Source organism: Pristiophorus japonicus, chromosome 17 (assembly GCF_044704955.1).
Source record: "Pristiophorus japonicus isolate sPriJap1 chromosome 17, sPriJap1.hap1, whole genome shotgun sequence".
Lineage (NCBI taxonomy): Eukaryota > Metazoa > Chordata > Chondrichthyes > Pristiophoridae > Pristiophorus > Pristiophorus japonicus.
The window spans coordinates 92,792,475-92,815,521 of NC_091993.1; the positions used below are offsets into that span (position 1 = coordinate 92,792,475).

Here is a 23,047-nt window from a genome sequence, read left to right on the forward strand (position 1 = left end):
AGGAGATGAGGAAAAGTGGAGGGCAGAGAAACCCAAGGCAAAGAACAAAAAGGGCCACTGTACAGCAAAATTCTAAAAGGACAAAGGGTGTTAAAAGAACAAGCCTGAAGGCTTTGTGTCTTAATGCAAGGAGTATCCGCAATAAAGTGGATGAATTAACTGTGCAAATAGATGTTAACAAATATGATGTGATTGGGATTACGGAGACGTGGCTCCAGGATGATCAGGGCTGGGAACTCAACATCCAGGGGTATTCAACATTCAGGAAAGATAGAATAAAAGGAAAAGGAGGTGGGGTAGCATTGCTGGTTAAGGAGCAAATTAAGGCAATAGTTCGGAAGGACATTAGCTTGGATGATGTGGAATCTATATGGGTAGAGCTGCAGAATACCAAAGGACAAAAAACGTTAGTGGGAGTTGTGTACAGACCTCCAAACAGTAGTAGTGATGTTGGGGAGGGCATCAAACATGAAATTAGGGGTGCGTGCAATAAAGGTGCAGCAGTTATAATGGGTGACTTTAATATGCACATAGATTGGGTTAACCAAACTGGAAGCAATACGGTAGAGGAGGATTTCCTGGAGTGCATAAGGGATGGTTTTTTAGACCAATATGTCGAGGAACCAACTAGGGGGGAGGCCATCTTAGACTGGGTGTTGTGTAATGAGAGAGGATTAATTAGCAATCTCGTTGTGCGAGGCCCCTTGGGGAAGAGTGACCATAATATGGTGGAATTCTGCATTAGGATGGAGAATGAAACAGTTAATTCAGAGACCATGGTCCAGAACTTAAAGAAGGGTAACTTTGAAGGTATGAGGCGTGAATTGGCTAGGATAGATTGGCGAATGATACTGAAGGGGTTGACTGTGGATGGGCAATGGCAGACATTTAGAGACCGCATGGATGAACTACAACAATTGTACATTCCTGTCTGTCGCAAAAATAAAAAAGGAAACGTGGCTCAACCGTGGCTATCAAGGGAAATCAGGGATAGCATTAAAGCCAAGGAAGTGGCATACAAATTGGCCAGAAATAGCAGAGCACCCGGGGACTGGGAGAAATTTAGAACTCAGCAGAGGAGGACAAAGGGTTTGATTAGGGCAGGGAAAATGGAGTACGAGAAGAAGCTTGCAGGGAACATTAAGACGGATTGCAAAAGTTTCTATAGATATGTAAAGAGAAAAAGGTTAGTAAAGACAAACGTAGGTCCCCTGCAGTCAGAATCAGGGGAAGTCATAACGGGGAACAAAGAAATGGCGGACCAATTGAACAAGTACTTTGGTTCGGTATTCACTGAGGAGGACACAAACAACCTTCCGGATATAAAAGGGGTCGGAGGGTCTAGTAAGGAGGAGGAACTGAGGGAAATCCTTATTAGTCGGGAAATTGTGTTGGGGAAATTGATGGGATTGAAGGCCGATAAATCCCCAGGGCCTGATGGACTGCATCCCAGAGTACTTAAGGAGGTGGCCTTGGAAATAGTGGATGCATTGACAGTCATTTTCCAACATTCCATTGACTCTGGATCAGTTCCTATGGAGTGGAGGGTAGCCAATGTAACCCCACTTTTTAAAAAAGGAGGGAGAGAGAAAACAGGGAATTACAGACCGGTCAGCCTGACATCGGTAGTGGGTAAAATGATGGAATCAATTATTAAGGATGTCATCGCAGTGCATTTGGAAAGAGGTAATATGATAGGTCCAAGTCAGCATGGATTTGTGAAAGGGAAATCATGCTTGACAAATCTTCTGGAATTTTTTGAGGATGTTTCCAGTAGAGTGGACAAGGGAGAACCAGTCGATGTGGTATATTTGGACTTCCAGAAGGCTTTCGACAAGGTCCCACACAAGAGATTAATGTGCAAAGTTAAAGCACATGGGATTGGGGGTAGTGTGCTGACATGGATTGAGAACTGGTTGTCAGACAGGAAGCAAAGAGTAGGAGTAAATGGGGACTTTTCAGAATGGCAGGCAGTGACTAGTGGGGTACCGCAAGGTTCTGTGCTGGGGCCCCAGCTGTTTACACTGTACATTAATGATTTAGACGAGGGGATTAAATGTAGTATCTCCAAATTTGCGGATGACACGAAGTTGGGTGGCAGTGTGAGCTGCAAGGAGGATTCTATGAGGCTGCAGAGCGACTTGGATAGGTTAGGTGAGTGGGCAAATGCATGGCAGATGAAGTATAATGTGGATAAATGTGAGGTTATCCACTTTGGTGGTAAAAACAGAGAGACAGACTATTATCTGAATGGTGACAGATTAGGAAAAGGAGAGGTGCAACGAGACCTGGGTGTCATGGTACATCAGTCATTGAAGGTTGGCATGCAGGTACAGCAGGCGGTTAAGAAAGCAAATGGCATGTTGGCCTTCATAGCGAGGGGATTTGAGTACAAGGGCAGGGAGGTGTTGCTACAATTGTACAGGGCCTTGGTGAGGCCACACCTGGAGTATTGTGTACAGTTTTGGTCTCCTAACCTGAGGAAGGACATTCTTGCTATTGAGGGAGTGCAGCGAAGGTTCACCAGACTGATTCCCGGGATGGCGGGACTGACCTATCAAGAAAGACTGGATCAACTGGGCTTGTATTCACTGGAGTTCAGAAGAATGAGAGGGGACCTCATAGAAACGTTTAAAATTCTGACGGGGTTAGACAGGTTAGATGCAGGAAGAATGTTCCCAATGTTGGGGAAGTCCAGAACCAGGGGACACAGTCTAAGGATAAGGGGGAAGCCATTTAGGACTGAGATGAGGAGGAATTTCTTCACCCAGAGAGTGGTGAACCTGTGGAATTCTCTACCACAGAAAGTTGTTGAGGCCAATTCACTAAATATATTCAAAAAGGAGTTAGATGAAGTCCTTACTACTAGGGGAATCAAGGGGTATGGTGAGAAAGCAGGAATGGGGTACTGAAGTTGCATGTTCAGCCATGAACTCATTGAATGGCGGTGCAGGCTAGAAGGGTCGAATGGCCTACTCCTGCACCTATTTTCTATGTTTCTATGTTTCTATGTTTCTATCTTCATAAGTCAACCCCTTCATCTCCGGAATCAACCGAGTGAACCTTCTCTGAACAGCCTTCAATGCAGTCTCATCATTGGCAATTGAAAGAGTAACAGCAATGCCAGAGGTCTGGAGAAAGCTTGCCTGCATGCTCTGGGTTGCATTAAGTACATAGAAAATAAAGTGAGGTAGGGAGAAGATCAAGGTATTTCATATCTTCAGATTCTTTCTGTATACTTTCTTGTCTAAAGATGTATGGAGGTATTTCTTCCGATATTAAACACAGCTTGGACATACTTTTTTGCACATCACATGGTGATACCATTACCGTAAGTCTTGGATCAGATTTGCACTGATCATTCATGGTTTGTTGAACATGAAGTTGATGATGGAGCTTCAATTTAAATCGATTAACATCTTTATCAAGATTCATTAAGGCAGGCAAATTTCATACGAGAACACTGTATGAAAATGGGTTAAAGTCATTAATATCATCCAACTTGATTTCAACCTGTTAATGTTCAAATCTCCTAAAATGTGTATTCATAACTATTTGACTAACTCATACCAGACAGAAAGGAAAATACACTTAAAATGAAATACTCCAAAGTGATAGCTACAGAAAAATTTCGTGCAAGTATATGTACAGCAAGGCAAGTTTTCTATTCAATGGAACTATATTCCAACAGGAAGCCATGCTCTTAGAGTGTGTGTATTGGAAAATCGGCAATACAGTGTTGCAGCCCTATCTTCAATCGTGTTCACTACAATTGGGACTGCAGGATCACTAAATTTACCCTTACATCGCTCACTCTCCATTTCCTAAACTTTTACAATCTAAACATTTATATTATTATACATTGTGGGGAGCTAGGTAAGTGACTATGCACTCACTGTCTCCATAACTGTTTTGGGATATACAATTGACTATGAAAGCTAATGTAAGATCAATAAACAACAGTCTGAATACGTATTTTGTTAATAGCTTTGATTGTTCAGTATCAATTACTTTTTTAATAATTCATTTTTTTCTTTGTATTTTTTAAGCCCTCAAAGGCAGCATTGAAAAATAAAACAATTTCTTACTTTCTGGCAGCCAATGCTAGCAGCAAACACCCCAGAATCAGGGACACAACCCAATGAAGAGTATTCCTCCTGCTAATAGTGTCCAAAAATGTTTCACAGCCAATAAATTGTTTTGAAGTTGAGTCACTATTATTTTGTCGGCAACGTGATAGCCAATTTGCACAGAGCAAGATCTTTTAAACAACAATGAGATAAATGACCAGTTAATCTGTTTTAGCGGTGTTGTTTGAGGGATAAATGTTGGCAGGATTCTAGAAGAACATTCTGCTTCAAATTGTGCCATGACATTGTCATAGTTACATTAGTTCTCCAGTCCTGACGCTGTCACCGACTATCTACAGTTTGTAGCAGGTTCCTAGAAGTTCGCTACAGCTAAAATCCTCAAGGCAAGACGTTTCTCCCCCTTCCACCCCCTGCTTCAGTTTTGATGCTTGGGTTTGTTTTGATTCCCTGAAACTGATCATATGACCAGCTCCACAAACCCTCCCCTCCCGCCGCTAAACTCCCATGGAATTAACGACGCCGCACCCAGGCAAAAAGCTTCCCCGGGGACATTAACAGGATGTGCAAATGACCTGAATTTCAAAGCCTTGGCCTATTATACACTCCTTTTACCCCACCATTGACGGCCGTCTAGACCTTAAGCTTGCGAATTCTTTCGCTAAACCGCTCCATCTTTAAGACCCTCTCTGAAACCTTCCTCTTGAACCAAGGTTTTAGACACGCCTCCTAATATCTCCTTCTTTGGCTCAGCACAAATTTTGCCTGATTACACTCCTGTAAAGTGTCTTGGGACATTTTCTAAAGTTAAAGGTGCTTTATAAATGTAAGTTGTTGTTATTGTTGTGTTGCCTGATCCTGAGTTCAAGAAAGCCCATTTTTGGCTGAAGTTGTACAGCTCTGGATCAGCTACTAGGCTGGTCAACTTCTGGAAGCCACCCTTCTGGTGACATTATAGAACAGTGTCACAGTAGAAGACAACTCAACCTGAAGTGGGTCTCTGCTCAGATAAAGACACAAGGGAATATTTTGGTGAAAGGGTGAAAACAGGCATTAAATGGGGTGCTGTGCCAATAAGACACGCTTGTTTGAAAGACTGGTTTCAGCACACAATTTTGGTCCTAATTTGTGATTACCATAATTTGAACTTCCCTGGATGTGCTAAACAGACAGGTGGGGCTCCTTGCACCCACTTTCACTGAAGGTGTGGAGTTCGCTGGCTGACAGACAATGGCACGTTTCAGGATGGCTCAGAGACCAAGTGAGATGATGCACAGGTTCTTGGATGTGTCTTGGTGGAGAGGTCGAGAGGAAGAGGAATGTCCTGTACACATGGTTGGGGGGGCGGGGGGGAGGGGGGGAAGAGAGGAGTTTAGCTCACCCTCCTGTCCCTCTCTCCAGCTGTAGTTGATGCTCCTCTGCCTGCCCTCATGTCCTCCTCGCAGACCAGGGGGAACCGCTAGTAAGATGCCCATGACCAAGCAGTCCCTTTCTCCTGGTGACTCCTATAAGTGTTCAATAAGGTGGTGTAGCACAGCACTTACTCTTTTTAGGTGAAGTCCTCAGAGAATTTCTGGAATAAATGTTGGAGTGTTGGTGAAGTCTTGACAAAGTGTTTCGTAAAGTATCCTGGTGTGTTTCAAAAGTCCTCTTCAAACCTCCAGCAGGAAGTGATCAGTGAAAGGTGATATACCTTTAAGGACCACTCAAAATCCTCAGCAATTGCATGTTTACTCCCAATCAGTTGGTTCCAATCCGGAGAGGATGTTAGGTCAAACGCTATCCACTAAAATGCCGTGCAGCCTAGCTAGCAGGCAATTTAACTTTCAATCAGCCCCTTAACGATCCTCCGGGCAGCCTTTCCTAGCACAAGCTTCAACTCCTTTACCAAGGTGGCGTCTTGCACTAAATGCAGGCTAAACTGGTATTGCAGATCAAGACCCCATTTTGGCAACCTCGGATGTAATTTAGCATCTATAGTATCCACGGAAAATCGCCCCCACAATGTTTTTTTAAATAAACGTCAGAGATATTTTTTAACATTCTTTTTAAATTATAGAATGGTGGAATACTTGGAATGAAAAGTGGTTCCTCTGGATTTTTCTTCCTGTTTAACAATGGAAAAGATTGAAGTAATTTTAGAATAATAATGTTAAAAGTTCAGGGTTAGTTACCAGTGCGTCCTCTGAGTGTTTCACCTCGCATTTGCACAACTACCACTCCGAGTTCAGATAAATAAATCTCTCCAGTGAAAATAAATTAATGTGTCACCCAGTAAAATAAACGTATCCATCCATCAGGTTAAATAAATCTCTGCACATCCCCAATCATCTGAGATGAAGAAATGTCTGTCTCCCTTTCAATCAGATGAAATAAATCTTATCATTCCTTATACATAAATTACATAAATTTCCCCATCTCAATGTCAGGTAAAATAGATAAATCTCTGTCCCGAAATTGACTAAAATAATAAATCTCCACCATCCCTATTCGGGTAAGATAAAGAAATCTTTCTTCACCCGCAATAAAATAAATAAGTATGAATTCAAAAATAAAAATCATATTATTTGGAAATTCTCCATCTTCATTATTTTTAATAATGAAAAAACCCATCACTGTTTTTAAAAGGTTACAAACCAAGCTACTGAAAAATCCACAATTTAAAGGGGAGGTGCATGGCGCCATTTTGCGCTGTCCTCTGACTTACCAGTCTGGCCTACGTGTCGATTATCACAGGGTCCGTGCCACGACCGTGCAGCCCCGTTTCAGTGCCGGGCTGTGGCCACGGCACCCTGCATCTCCGTTGGCCGAGTGTAAGCTCCTGAAAACCCTGCAGAGCTCGCAGAGTGCCTTCCCCTTTAATGGAAGGGGAGGGCCCTTGAATGCGTCAGCACAATGTGGTAAGGCCGTGCAGCGCTCCGACAGGAAATGGAGTACCCGACATTGCGCTCCACTTCCTGTCAGAGGCGGTGACCCCAATTTAGGTTGTGGGGCGGGACTTCTGCGCAAAGATCACCGCCCCCAAACAGGGCATCCCTGAATTTCACTCCCTTTATAAATACAGTTGTTGTTGATATTCTGGTCAAGAGGGAACTAGGCATAGACTGAAGTGATTAAAATATGAAAATGGTAAGGTAATTATTGCAACAAGTTTAATTAAACTGTTTGAAGACTGCCCTCTATCAGTCCAACATTCTCAATTTGAGATTCCAGTAAAGATGTCTAGTGCATCTCTTTTGTGTTCTGAATAATGCAAGGCATTATTGGTTGCTGTGATTGGCTGGAGGTATTGTCAATCACTCTTGTTCTTCCTCGCTTTTAAAAGCACCATCACCATTGATTTACACTTCCTTAATTAGATAAACGTCCATGAAAATACAGGTAACTAAGATGGAAAGCAACTGGAACAAGGCAAACTAGTCAGTGGAAACAGTAACAAACTCAAAGACTACATCAGGGATTGAAAAAATATATTCACCCTGTGAACAAGAAAAAGGAAGTGGTGAAGTCAATGGGGCTTCATCCCCCAGCATTCATTGTAACTAATGAAAGTTAACTACCTGTCCCACATTGCTCTGCATAGTAGAGTACACATGTGGCATTATAAAATCGTCAGCATTTACTAAAAGGATTATGAAAAATACTAAAAGTAATCCTCAAAAATACAGAGTTCATTATTTCAATATGATACCTGTGGTTAATGGTTCAATCAGAAATAGGAAACAGATAGGAGAGCTTAAGATTTGTTTACACTTTTATAATAAGATTAAACTTTCAGCTGAAGGTTGAACAGCATTTAAAATGTCAAATAATGACCTGATAAGGAACTATTTTTGCATTCAAGTTTTCCCAGAAGAAACTTTATGTGGGGCAGTGCACAGAAATGTTTGGGATAATGCGTGTCTGCTCAATGGGTAGGCTATTCTCGAACGTGTATTTAGTCGGTGAGGAAAAGAACTGCAGAGTTCCCAGCCTGAGGAAAATGTTCTGAGTGCAAGGACTAAGCCACATGCTGCAGGTGTGAAGTGTGCTGGAGATTCACGGTTTTCTCAATGTCTTCCTTTACTCTATTTAATGCCAAACACACAGTAAGCAAAGAAATGAGTGCATAATATGGGTCTTGTTCCGATTTGGGGTAATCACCTTTGAAGTGCGGGTGGGTGGATAAGGCTGAGAGTCTCTCACCATTTTGAGAATTTCCGAACGTGCTTTCCAACAGATTTAACTACTTTCGCTATTGACTAATATACACTACTGCTGCATATTATTTTAAAAGAGAAGTAAGGGAAAATTGATCGAATAAAGAAATGAATGATTTCTAATGGTGATATCTCATGAGTTATCTTCCATGATTTAGTATTAGTTTCTAATATTTCATAACTATATATAATCATGTGATGTCTGTGTGTTAACAAATAGCTTAAATTGATTTGAAAAGTAAAACCAGCCCAAAAATATATGTTTGTTTTGTGATACTCATTCATGAACAATGGAGTTATTATTGTTTAGTTAAGACAGTGCAACAACACTTCCATATAAAATAAAGATTTGCATTTATAAAGCACCTTTCATGGCCTCAGGATGTCCCAAAACGCTTTACAGCCAATGAAGTGCTTTTGAAGTGCAGTCACTGTTGTAATGTAGGAAACGCGGCAGCCAATTTGCACACAGCAAGATCCTACACGCAGCATTGTGATAATGACCAGTTATTTTTTTTTAGTTATGTTGATTGAGGGATAAATATTGGCCAGGACACCAGTGAAACTCCCCTGCTCCTCTTCAAAATAGTGCCATGGGATATTTTAAGTCCACCTGAGGGGGCAGATGGGGCCACCAGATGGGTTTAACATCTCATTCGAAAGACGGCACTTATGACAGTGCAGTACTTCCTCAATACTGTGCTGGAATGTCAGCCTAGATTTTCGGGTCTTTGGAGCGGGACTTGAACCCACAAGCTTCTGACTCAGAGGCAACTGAGCCATAGCTGACACCATGTCTCACAGCATAAAAATAAAACCCATTAATTAATCACTAGCCATTTATAAAATTAAAACTTTAAAACCTGCAGATTTAGCTGGCTTACTTCTACTTAATGTCCCACTGGCCAATGGTGATGATGGTTGAGATCCTGATAAGGAGGTAATTGAACAAACTACCCTGTGTAATATAGAGCTCCCCCTAGTGGACTACTGCTCCACTTAGTGGACTACTGTGGTAAAGCAATTAATGATTTAAATACAATAAAGGGTCTTGTGACAAGGTCACATGACAAGTTCCTGCAGTGCCATCTTGTGTGTATGTGTGTGCCCTTGCCACTGGATCAAGACCAAGCTCTGTCAAGCCAGTGTGGTGGCTGGTGTGCAACGGCCACTCCACGTTAAAAGAATCCACACACACGCACCTTCCACCCTTCAATATGTAGTTCGGGAATGTCAGGTCCCTCATTGAAATATCTGTGAACTCATCCCTTTTTGGTGTGGAAGCGGGTCATCTTCGCTACGAGGGACTGCCTAATACTATATAATATGTGTGTTTCTGATGTCGTAAAAAATATATCACACCCCGCACATATTCTTGCAGAGTGGTCCCTACGGCCTGATCTGTGACATTTATTTTATATGGAAACAAGGCCCAAAATTAATCATGCCTGGCAGGCAGCGATAACCTCTGGATAAAAAGGTGCCAGTATACTGCAAACTAACAGCAAGCAATTTAAAATGACAATGGATATGATAGAGGCAAGTCTGTTGAGTACTTATTACAGGAGGATTGCAAAGATTTACGAGCTCTGCCTCCTTTGATGGCCTTTCAGAGCAGGGGGAACAATCCAATAGCAATGTGTACACTTTCGAGGCAATCTATCTTCTCAGACATTCTCAGCATCACAGCACAGCTTTAGAGGGCTTTCATTTCTCCATGTAGATGTAAACGTCATGCATAACGTGATGCAATTATAATATGTTTGCTTCTTCTACTATTCATTTCCAGAGGTGTATTTTTGGTGTGAAAATGGAATGCCATTTGGACAATAAGGCAAGTTTGGAACCATTAACAACACAGCAACAGTTGGCCACTTTCTCGGCCCAGTCCGAGTGAAGAAAAATATCAGCTCTGTGTCATCATGGGGCTCTCCTGTCCATTGCCTTGGACTCTGCCTGGCCCACATCATGTACGCCTCTGTGTTTGTCATGCCCAATTCTCTCACCCGAATGGACGTAAAGGAGCATTGTGTCCTTGCAAAAATTCACCAGGAGATTCAACTTCCTTGTGATTCTTTCTCCATCTATTTTTCATTGAAATAACTTAATTTGTGTGGCCATTACATCCTACAGTTAACAATTCCCAACATGAGTAGAATCATAGTGAAGGCACCCTAATTGAGCAGGTCTTCCAGGACTGGGCGCCCTCCCACCCCCGCTGGAGAACCTCCTTCGCCTATTTTCAGTCTCCAGCCATTACCCCACTGAGCTTGTCTTTGGTCAACCTCCAGCTGAGGTGTTTTCCCAGCCCACTTTCTTGGTTGTGGTACTTGCCCAACTTTCACCTCGGCTTCCCATTCTTCTCGTCTCCCTCATGTGCCTTCTATTAACGATTCCTCTCTTCTCTATCCCCTTCCTAGTCCCTCTCCCTTTCCTCACCCACACCCTGCTCTACTCGCTCCTACTCTTGTCCCTCTGCTAAATTTCTTCCTCCTCCCCTCCTCATCGAGCCCTCCCTTTCCTCCACTCCTTTCCTCTCACCTTCCCAGGCCCCTTCTCTTCTTCCTCTTTCCTCTGCCCTCCCGGACATCTTCCCTTCCCCCTACCTCTGCCTTGGTTCAAATATCTCACCACCCTCTAGCCCTGCTTGACCTGAAAACTGCGCTTGCTCTCGACTCCTCATTTACAAAGTCACAAGAAAGCAACTAATTACTTCAAATTAATCTAAAATAGTGCCACTCAATAAAAATACATAAATGCTATAGATAATTCAGGTGTGTTTTATGAAAATATTATACAACCAAAATAACAGCAACATTATATCAAGCATTTAATGAGCATTGTAGAAGATTAATTTTAGTTTTGTGTAAATGAATCAACTGCAGCAATATGTTTCATTCATGATAAAATGCCATGATATGATTTAAGAATGGATTGATCGCACCAAATATGATAGTTATTGAACAATTCAAAACCCTTATTTCCTATACAGTATGAAGACAACCATAATAACTTGAAATCGATTTAGAATTACATACAATCTGCAGCACAGAAACAGGCCATTAAGCCCAACTGGTGGTTATACTCCACTTCAACCTCCTCCCACTCAAATGGCTATCTGCCACCCTGCCTCCAAAACATTCTATTCCCTTCTCCTTCATGTATGCATCAAACCTCTCCTTAAATGAATCAATGCTATCTGCCCAATCCACTCCACATGACAGCAAGTTACACAATTCACCATTCTCTGTGTAAAGAAATTCCTACTAAATTCTTCATTTGATCTGTTAGTAGCTACCATATATTTGGGACTCACCCACAAGTGGGAACAGATTCTAAACATCCACCCTATTGAACCCTTTCATAATGTTAATGTTAAAGGCCTCTATCAGGTCTCCTCTTAGTCTTTTTCAGAGAATAGAGTACCAGCCTGCTCAATCTTTCCTGATAGTTGGCTAATATCTATATTCAGACCTTGAAGAGCCACACTTTGGGCCCGAATTTGGTGAACCTACCGCTGGCTGCCACCGAGTTCTCTCGCCGATCTCCCTGTTTTTTTGGCGCCCTCTCTTCTGAGTGAGTTTGGCAAGGCCCTCATGCCAGTAGGGAGAGACCACTAGGGAGCGTCTGCTGGGGTTCGCTGGTGTGCGCCGGCGTGCAACGCCGACAAAAGTCCTCCCACCTGCTTATTCCCGAGATTGGTCCAGGCGGTTCTCCACTCCAGCAGCAGACGAGACCACCGCGTGGAGGCAGGTCTTACCTACACGGTAAGTATGAAGACCTGCAAGAAAAGGTTAGTGAACTGGTTTGCTTTATTTGTTTTGCAGTGATTTTGTTGGATAGGGTCCTCTAAAAGATTTGTAATGGTTTGTTTTTCATTTGTTTGCTATCTTTTTTTTTTCCGTTCCCCCTCCCTGGGCCCAACTCTAGCTTTGGCGTTACTTTGTCGAGGATCGCATTTGCCGCCCAGAATCCGACCTACTGCCCGCTGCCGTCCAGAATCGACGTGTAAGGCCAATTTTTTCCACCCGGCATTTGTTTTTTCCATTTTTCCACCAAACTTCCGTCCAAAGTACCGTCAGGATCTTAGCGGTCCTTTCGACGGTACATGGGCGGAACTTAGTTTTGACCAAACTCGGGCCCTATATTTCCATTAATCTATATGTAGAAAGGAAAATAACATATTAGATTAGTAGAACTGCTGTCTGCCTTGTTGTAAAGGACTTGCATTTCCTTCAGTTAAAATTGGCATAATATTTTGCATTTTGCTTTCCTCTGGTTATTTTCAAATTCCCTTCTTGTTGTACATAAATAATCCTGTCAGTCAGTCCAGGTGTCCTCGTCTTGTAAATGTTGACATTGATATTCTTGATTTAATTCTTCCCAATAGGTAATCTATATGTTATCAACCATATAATATTACTCACGAGTGTTTCAGAAGTGCTAGATACTTGTACGACCCAGCCTGATATCAATCGTTCACAAATGGAAGAGGCTACAACTGATGCAAAGAGAATTATAGTGCTTGAAATTTCCTCGTGAGACACATCCTTACCAATGCTCAGACCAATTACTCCAGCTGTGTAAAATGTACTTCCTTCATTAACTCATATCACTAACAAAAATAGTGACGGTAAGAGGTCATCGACCGGAAACATTCATTCTGTTTCTCTCTCCACAGATGCTGACTGACTTGTTGAGCATTTCCAGCATTTTCTGTTCTTCTACTGAAAAAATATGTTCACTAATCCTTCACTTCACTGCTGTTATCGAGACATTATTGGTACAGAATTGCTACTGTGTCTGCCGACAGACAACAGTCACTACACTCCAAAGATTCAGTGTCAAGTGCGTTGAGTTCTTTTGATGACATCACAACTATGCAAATTCAAGTATTGCTTTCTTACTTAAACACCAGATCAGCGTAAATTTTTAAACATCCAGATTCATGATTGTTAACTTCTCCATTTTTGTAGAGCAGTACACATACTGCCCCGCTACATTACTGAACCTGTCATTGCTTGTACCAGTCAAGTGGCAATTTAACTACTTTAGATAGATGGAATTAACATTATTACTGATGTGTCGTGATTGTTTTTAATGCTAATGAATTGACACGATTGGCACCTATAAAAACCTACAAAAAAGGATAATTAACCATTGCTCTACAAAAAGAGTAAGATTAGCATATTACATTTCTACATCATTACTCATTGTATAAAGATATCGCAAAGCGTTTTTCATTAAAAATAAGTGGTTGCCAAGCAGGAAGGGAAAAGGAAAAACAATGGAGATAGTATAGGAGGTCAAAGGCACGTTGAAGTGAAGGGTTTTAAGGGCATTTTTGAAACCAGAGGGAAGTGGGAAGTCTGAGGGAACTAGTGAAGGAGCCCTAGGAGACAAAGTACAAGAGAGGATGTGGGAGGGAAGGAATAGCCTGGCGCAGGAGGAGCAATGAGTGCTTGTGAAGACATATGACAGGAGGAAATCATTAAAGTGGAGTGGGATGAGGTCATGGAGGGAATTGAAAATGAGGATTGTTAAGTATGGAAGAACTCCACAAGACTGAGTACTGTGAGCTAAAACTGATGTGACCTTAGTCTCTTTAATACAACTCCAGAGTGCCTGAGCAGCATGGCAGACGACCTTTTATACTCGCTTGCACGAGGTGTGCAGGTGACCCTTGGGCCTCCAACAGTTGTGCCCTCTGGTGGCAAGTCTTACACAGTTACAATGTATACATACATAACAAGGATGAAAATGTTGAGCTTAACCCACTGAGGCATGAGGAGCCACTACAGTTTGGAGAATTTGGTAATGGGTGAGTGGGACTTTCTGTGGGCAAGACACAGGCTGCGCCATTTTGAAGGAGTTGTAACTTTTAGATTATTGCAGCCCTCTTGGAGAGCACTATCGAGTGCTGAAGGTGTGGACTGGGGTTTTGGTGGCCGTGGGGAAAAGTAAGGGCAGAGGCTAGTAATATTGCAGAGCTAGAAGAAAGCTGTATTGCAGATGTGAGAGGGGAAGTTGAGCCTGGGGTTGAGCAGGATGCTAAAGTTTTTTGCTGGTGAATAGGAGTTCCTTGGTGCAAGATGAGGAAAATCAGCCTTATGATAGTTATAGTATACATTTGCGTATACAACTGAAAAGTGGGATAAGAAAAAATGTGAAGTTTAAAAGAGTAAGCCATGAAAGAAACAGATAATCCATGTTAGGTGACATTGTTAACGGTTCCCTCTCCTCAGGTACTGTTCCCCCTTCTCTCTCAAATCTGCTGTCATAAGAACATAAGAAATAGAAGCAGGAGTAGGCCATACGGCCCCTCGAGCCTGCTCCGCCACTCAATAAGATCATGGCTGATCTGATCATGGATTCAGCTCCACTTCCCTACCCGCTCCCCATAACCCCTTATTGGTTAAGAAACTGTCTATTTCTGACTTAAATTTATTCAATGTCCCAGCTTCCACAGCTCTCTGAAGCAGCGAATTCCACAGGTTTACGACCTACAGAGAAGAAATTTCTCCTCATCTCAGTTTTAAATGGGCGGCCCCTTATTCTAAGATCATGCCCTCTAGTTCTAGTCTCCCCCATCAGTGGAAACATCCTCTCTGCATCCACCTTGTCAAGCTCCTCATAATATTATACGTTTTGATAAGGTCACCTCTCATTCTTCTGAATTCCAATGAGTAGAGGCCCAACCTACTCAACCTTTCCTCATAAGTCAACCCCCTTATCTCCGGAATCAACCTAGTGAATCTTCTCTGAACTGCCTCCAAAGCAAGTATATCCTTTCGTAAATATGGAAATCAAAACTGCACGCAGTATTCCAGGTGTGGCCTCACCAAAACCTTGTTTAGCTGCAGCAAGACTTCCCCGTTTTTATACTCCATCCCCTTTACAATAAGGGCCAAGATACCATTGGCCTTCCTGATCACTTACTGTACCTGCATACTATCCTTTTGAGTTTATTGCACAAGTACCCTCAGATCCCGCTGTACTGCGGCACTTTGTGCAATTTTTCTCCATTTAAATAATAACTTGATCTTTGATTTTTTTCTGCCAAAGTTCATGACCTCACACTTTCCAACATTATACTCCATCTGCCAAATTTTTGCCTACTCACTTCGCCTGTCTGTGTCCTTTTGCAGATTGTTTGAGTCCTCCTCACACATTGCTTTTCCTCCCATCTTTGTATCGTCAGCAAACTTGGCTACGTTACACTCCTCATCACCCCTCTCCTCAAAAGGTCAACCATTGACTCCTCCGTCCTTGCAAACTACCGTCTCAAATCCAACCTCCCTTTCCTCTCCAAAGTCCATGAACATGTAGTCATCTCTCAAATCCGTGCCCATCTTTCCCGCAATTCCATTTTTGAATCCCTCCAATCCAGGTTCTGTGCCTGCCACCAGACCGAAACGGCTCTCAACAAAGTCACAAATGACATCCTTTGTGACTGTGACAAAGGCAAACTATCCCTCCTCGTCCTTCTTGACTTGTCTGCAGCCTTTGACACGGTTGACCACTCTATCCTTCTCCAACGCCTCTCCACCGTCGTCCAGCTGGGTGGGACTACACTCGCCTGGTTCCATTCTTACCTATCTAACCGTAGCCAGAGAATCACCTGCAATGGCTTCTCTTCCTGTTCCCACATCGTTACCTCTGGTGTCCCCCAAGGATCTATCCTTGGCCCCTCCTATTTCATATCTACATGTTGCCCCTTGCTGACATCATCCAAAAATACAGCTTCAGTTTCCACATGTACGCTGATGACACCCAGCTCTACCTCACTACCACTTCTCTCGACCCCTCCACAGTGTCTAAATTGTCAAGACTGCTTGTCCGACATCCAGTTCTGGATGAGCAGAAATTTTCTCCAATTGAATATTGGGAAGACCGAAGCCATTGTTTTCGGTCCCTGCCACAAACTCCGTTCCCTAGCCACTGACTCCATCCCTCTCCCCAACTTCTGTCTAAAGCTGAAGCAGACTGTTCGCAACCTTGGTGTCATATTTGACCCTGAAATGAGCTTTCGATCACATATCACAGCATAACTAAGACCACCTATTAAGACCGCCTATTTCCACCTCCATAACATTGCCCGTCTCCACCCTTGCCTCAGCTCATCCGCTGCTGAAGCCCTCGTCCATTCCTTTGTTACCTCTAGACTTGAGTATTCCAATGCACTGCTGGCTCACCTCCCACATTCTACTCTACGTAAACTAGAGATGATCCAAAATTCAGCTGCCTGTGTCCGAACTCGCACCAAGTCCCGCTCTCCCATCATCCCTGTGCTCGCTGACCTACATTTGCTTCCGGTTAAGCAATGCCTCGATTTCAAAATTCTCATCCTTATTTTCAAATCTCTTCATGGTCTCGCCCCGCCCTATCTCTGTAATTTCCTCTAACCCTACAACCCCCGAGATGTCTGCGCTTCTCTAATTCTGCCCTTTTGAGCATCCCTAAATATAATCATCCAACTATCGGTGGCCGTTCCTTCTGTTGCCTAGGCCCCAAGCTCTTGAACTCACTCCCTAAACCTCTCCACTTCGCTACCTCTCTTTCCTCCTTCAAGACACTCCTTAAAACCTACCTCTTTCCCTGCGCTAATTTCTCCCTATGCGGCTTGGTGTCAAATTGTTTTATCGCATGACACTCCTGTGAAGTGCCTTGGGACATTTCACTATGGTAAAGGCACGATATAAATACAAGTTGTTGTTGTTGAATGATGGCAGGTTGTCTCCATGACATTGTTTTCAGGATTATCCTACTGCTTCTTGTTGATATCGTAGATAAAACAGCTTTACTGTTGCAAATGACAGATGGTCTAACGACAACACTAAATCTATACCACAGATGTCCAATTATTCCAATTTCTTCTCATACTCAAACTCTAGTTTCAAACTGTAATTAATTATAAAAGAGACATGTTCGAATAAGGCTATTGTGCCTCTCACTGCAGATTATGAATAACCAATGCCATGGAGGATCAACCGGATGTCACCAAGCCTGACCACATTACCACACAGAGCAGATTCTTTGAAATTGTCTTGTTAGAAAACAGATGCTGGGTAAGAAATATATCCCACTGAGGCTGGACTATGCACTTTTCCAATATAAGTAACAAATGGTTCAGTTAAATTGTCTTTACATTGCCTAACCACACGCAGACATGAATAAGCAAGTTGAATTGAAATTAATGGTAATATTTTGGATACACTCCAGTGTCGTCAGATATTGTAAAACTTTACTGAATTACAGATTGCAGGATACCTCTGAATTCTGGGACAAAGAGAACCCTAAAGCTTAAAACTGAACCACCTATTTTTCTTAACCATTGTACACTGACCCTTTGTTAAAGTGCTTTTGTAATTCATTTTATGTCAATTGCAACGTATGTGATATGATCTCTGAATTCACATTACCGTATATACTCGCGTATCCTGCGATCTCGCGTATCATGCGACCCCTAAATTTTCGTCCCCAAAACATGATTTTACCATATATCTCATGTATCATGCCAGTCATTTTTTTGAGATCGAATACAGACCTTAACATGAAACATCGAGTGGATTCTGCTGTGAAAGCTGTTCGTGAATCGAACACCGATACAGCAATCGTTCCAGCTGGCTTGACTAGCGTCGTTCAGCCACAGCCTCTACTGTGTTTGCGGGTAAAAGGAGCATGGGCTGAGATAGATGGAGCCTCTAATAATGCAGCAAACCTCAGAGGGAGTTGTGGGTGGCGATCTCTAGACCACAGCAAAGATACAGTACAAGCGACAATAGAGGCTGCAATCCAGCCCAGGAGATACCTGCCGAGATTCAGCGTGGATACGGTCTGCTTAACAGCCTAATCTTGGCCAGCACTTCACACCCGCAAATTTTGTATCTCGCGTATCATGCGACCCCCCAAATTTAGGTTACAATTTAGGTCTTCAAAAGTCGCATGATACGCGAGTATATACGGTAAGTTAGAAAATATAGGGGGGAGAAATTGGGGTCGTTTGTGCCTCCCATTAGCACCCTGGGGGGGGGGCGCTAGCGGGATGCAAACGACTTATCGCCCAGGCGTGGCGCCGCTATAGCCTGCCACTAAATTCGGCGGGAGTTTAGCGGCGGCAGTAACTGGTAGCGCCCCGTGCCGCTGCACCGGCAATGACAACGTCATCATCGTGCGCAGCGCCTTGTTTTCGCCCTGGAACAAAATTTGGCCCGTGCCCCCTAAAGCTGCGCGGACGATGACAGCGATAGCTTCAGGGGACATGAACAGGGAGTCAGGCGGCACGAGGGGGCGCAAGTTAAAGGGGAGGTGGCGGGCAGGTCAAATAAAAAGTATGCCGACTTACTTATCGCGGCCTGTTGCCACTTTGAACACAGGATCCGTGCCGCGATATGGCAGCCCGGCATTCCGCTTGAGGGCCGGGGCTGGTGGCACAGTGCCCCTCTCCCAGGGGCCCCACAGAGTTGGCAGCTTGGGACTTCCCCATTAATGAAGGGGAGAACCCCTCTTACATGGCAGCACTACGCAGCTCAGTGCGTAGCGCTGCGCCCCGCTACCAGTGCGTCTGCCCCAGTAACACCCCAGAGAGGAAATGGAGCATGTTTCTTTGCGCTCTACTTCCTCTCGGGGGCGGTAACCTCAATTTAGAGAGTGGGGTGGGACTTCCGCGCCTGGCGCAAAAAGTCCCGTCTCGCGGATGTTACCGCCCCCCAAACGGGGCACAACGGAATTTCTCGGCCGTAATCTTTTACAGAAAATTCAGCAGAGAGATAAATATTGCTTGTCTATAGAAGCTATATTCGACCAGTAACAGATCAATTCATATTTGTTTTATACTCCTAAATTTCTATTTAAAGTTGAATCACTGTTAGCAGTAACTAAGTAAAGCGAATAACAATGATCAAATGTTGAGGAGATTCAAATTGGGATCATTCTGTCAACTTAAGTCAAAGGCATAGGAGTACCTTTCCAACGCTGTGCTCCTGGGCGGGGAGCCTCACCAGCCAGCAATACATATCAGAAATTCTAATGAATGATCAGAAAATCATGCACAGTTTTTCTGTTACGTGCTACAAGCATGTGAGGCTCCTGGCAGAAGTGTAAAGTTGGAAAATTACTCCCAAGGTCTCAGTTTTAGGTTTTGTGCTTTAAAAAGCAAGGGCTGAGATTGCTGAACAATGTTGGTGTGATTTGATTATGGCTCCCCTCAACAAATTCAGTTGATAATACATTTCCAGTTGAGCTTCAGAAGCACAATCAGCTCCACAGCACCAGTCAGACCTAATTTCCATACTCTCTATTGTGACTCAAGACGTATTAAATCCTTTACCATTGATAACAATATATGTTTTATTATTATTTGGTTTTATAGCTGATGCATTTATCTTCCCTTCAAGTTCTAATCCCTTAAATTGTTTCAGTAACATTAAATTGCTTGTCACAGAAATTCCTAGATAACCAACATTAGTTTAGTTAAGTGGTACCTGCTTACAGCCTTATTCTAATACATACTGCCAGTCTTTTGTTAAATATGCTGTATGATATTGTAAACATTCTGTAGCCAGTATTCACAACCCATCATCAACTAAACAAACATCACCTTTCAATCATTTTCCGCTACCGTCCGCAAACCACATCGTTTTGAATGTACATTTATTAATGTGTGTAGATGGTGACAGCAGTAAAGTCAATTCTTTTCAGAAACATAGCAGATGAATGTCCACTGTCACACTCAGTACCTGCTTCATTTTGCTCTACTTGTCTTACTTGTTTCCGTTCAGGGCCAATCAAGACAGTGGAATACAGCAGAAAAGAGCTTGAAGTGGCAACAGTTACTTGCTTTCTCAGAAACCTACAGAAAATGATACTAGGAAAGTATAATAGAATTATTGCATGCAGAATGACTTATCAGTGACTGTTTATGATCTAAACATGACTGTTGGAAAAAGACTTTTCAAGAGAAACAGTAGCACAGAAAACCACTATCAGAAAAGAACATGGAGTGTTCTACACTGCTCATGTTCAATGCCATAAATCTTTTTCTTGATGTGCTGGTAAAGCTCCTGGAAGAATGTGATTGACATGTGTTCTTGCCCAAAAGCTTTCAGGGCTCCATAAAATGGAAGACAGTTTGTTTTCACCAGGAATGTTTCAAGTATGGTAACTGGATAAAGACGATATCAAAAGAGACTTTCCTGGGTCTGGGACAGCTGCACTGAATCACCTGGGACATTGGAAAATTGGGCAAGTCAGAACACATGCTTGCAAAGGAAGCTACCCGATTTCCTGTAAGTCACTAGGCTCAGGAAAGTCTCCATTGTTTTTGCTTTCTGCAGCCTCCCCATCTTTCAAAATCATAATATCGCTAATTATTTTAAATAATGCTCATCATTCACAAATCACACACAGTTCTTGTCTTTCCGGCATAATGTTTAAGCTTTGCAGAGGTGGAGGTACTTACTTTTTCTGCAGACTGTGCAGTCCCAAAAAATATCGGAATGAAGGCTAACCAGACAATGCAGGTGGTGTACATGGTAAATCCAATAGGTTTGGCCTCATTGAAGGTCTCTGGAACCCCTCTGGTTTTGATGGCATACACGGTGCATGTGACCATGAGGAGCATGCTGTATCCAAGTAAGCAGATGAGAGACAGATCAGAAATATCACATTTGAGAATTCCACGAGCAAGCTGAGGATTGGCAGTCTTTTGGTCATCATAGTCTATGTAGGAGTGGGGTGGGTCAGCAATAAACCAGATACAGACTCCCAGCAGTTGCACGGAGATAAAACTGAAAGTTATCATAAGCTGGGAGGCTGGACTGATAAACCTGGGGGCACTGACTGATTTCTTGCCTTGCTCGAATATCCGATATATCCTGTTGGTCTTGGTGAGCAGGGCGGCGTAGCTGATGCTCATACCCAGTCCGAGGAAAATGCGTCGCATGGAACAGATGGCGACATCGGGCTCTGCTATCATAAGGAAAGTGATAGCGTAGCAGAGGAAAATCCCTGTGAGAAGCACGTAACTTAATTCTCGCCCAGATGCTTTCACCATTGGCGTGTCATTGTAGCGGATGAACGTTATGACAACAAACAATGTAGCAATGATACCGATAATTGCAAAGAATACAGGCGCGATGGCCCAAGGGGAATACCACTCCAGTTTGACTATGGGAATTGGGATGCATCCTGTGTGGTTCTCATTGGGTCGCATGTCAAAGTGGCAGATCTTGCAGTTGTACTTATCCACCTGGTACTGGTAGCCATCGCAGAGTTCGCAGTGCCAACAACAAGGAATGCCCTTCACTATTTTTTTTCTCTCACCGGGCTTGCATGGGAGGCTGCAAATTGAAACTGGGATTTGCCGGGATCCTGATGGCCATTGCATTGTACGAATCTGAAAATGTGGAAAAAAAAGTGAATTAGTGTTAAGATGCCTGGTTAGGAACTGAAAGACAATGGCAGTAATTCTGAATGACATTTAAAATCATTACGTCGAGAGTCTTCTTAGTGATGATAATGGAATGATACAGTTTGGAACTTGTCATCCTCTCCTCACTGAGTTCACAACTTTAGCCGGCCTGCTATGGAGAAGTACTGAGAGGAAGCCAATTACTTCCACACAGGGAGGAATGGAAATCAAAGGGAAAATCCTTCCCAGGCTATCTTTATAAAGTTCCCACCAACGGGTTCTGGATCTGCGTTGGCCAAGCACTATGAGCAGGTGCCCACGTGCCACCTCAGTTACTAGTGCTATGAAGTGCAGGGACTCCCAATTGGGAGAGAAGAGGAGTGAATCTGAATGCATTTAAATGTCTTGTGCCTTGCGTACATCCACAACACATGTTACAGTTCAACGTGTAACACTTTGTTACAGATACCAAACAATCTTAAAGAAAAGTTTAAATGCCAGTCATGGATATTGAACCTGAAATTTACAATTGCCTCCGATTGAATTCAATCTTGTATAAACAGCAATAATTACCTGGAGTTGCCCAAGAACTTTAAAGGGATAGGACAGGTTAGCAGCTAAATATCACAACTGTACTCCGGAATACCTAGGAGTACCCAGGAGAGCTTTAAGGTGAGAGAATTTGTTTTGAGATTGGGTTTATTTATATAATCCCCTAATGACTATGGGCTGGATTTTCCGATCCTCTTTGCTCCGGTTTTTGCCCCGGAGCGGTGTGAAAGGCGGAGGAGAGGTCTCCAGCGCCCCACCGCGATCCTTGGGTCGGGTTTTGCGGCAGCACCGAGCAGCACCGCCGGGAAGAGCTGCGCCGGGTGTGCAACGCCCCTGGTTACGACACTGGTGCGAGTTTGAGCTCTTACCCGACCCGTCTGCCGGGAAGTGCGCTTGCAATGAATGCCTGGGAAATCAGAGTGGTCCAGCCATGCCGGCGGCAGAGAGGAAGGTAATGGACTGCAAAGGTAAGTGTGAGTGCTTGTTCTTTTAACTTTATTTCAATTTGTGTTGTGGTGCCGCGGGCAATGTTTTGAGAATATTTTTGTGTTTTTTTTTTTAAATTGTCCCCTCAAGGTCTCTCTCGGATCGCTCCTGGGCTGGCACTTTATGTGCGAGTTTCCCAACCTTGCACCAAGAGAGTTGTACAACGCCTCTCTTAGTACTGCGCCCCTTGACGCAGGGCCCAGATGCCCAAACTTATGTACCAAGACGCAAACTATTCCCGGCTGGTAACTTTCCTGCCCCGCCTCCGTTTTCACCCCAAAAACAAAAAAGCCTAAAATCCAGCCTTACGT

The 23,047-nt window shown here is 43.3% G+C and overlaps 1 protein-coding gene across 1 annotated transcript in view; it reads right to left on the bottom strand.

Annotated features, from left to right (window-relative positions):
* The window catches only part of LOC139227854 (metabotropic glutamate receptor 4-like), a 1,455,190-nt gene that overhangs the window by 467,880 nt on the left and 964,263 nt on the right, over positions 1-23,047 (bottom strand). Inside the window, exon 8 of the mRNA XM_070858939.1 lies at positions 20,748-21,683. Coding sequence (XP_070715040.1) covers positions 20,748-21,683 — 936 coding nt within the window. The remainder of the gene's footprint in view (positions 1-20,747; positions 21,684-23,047) is intronic.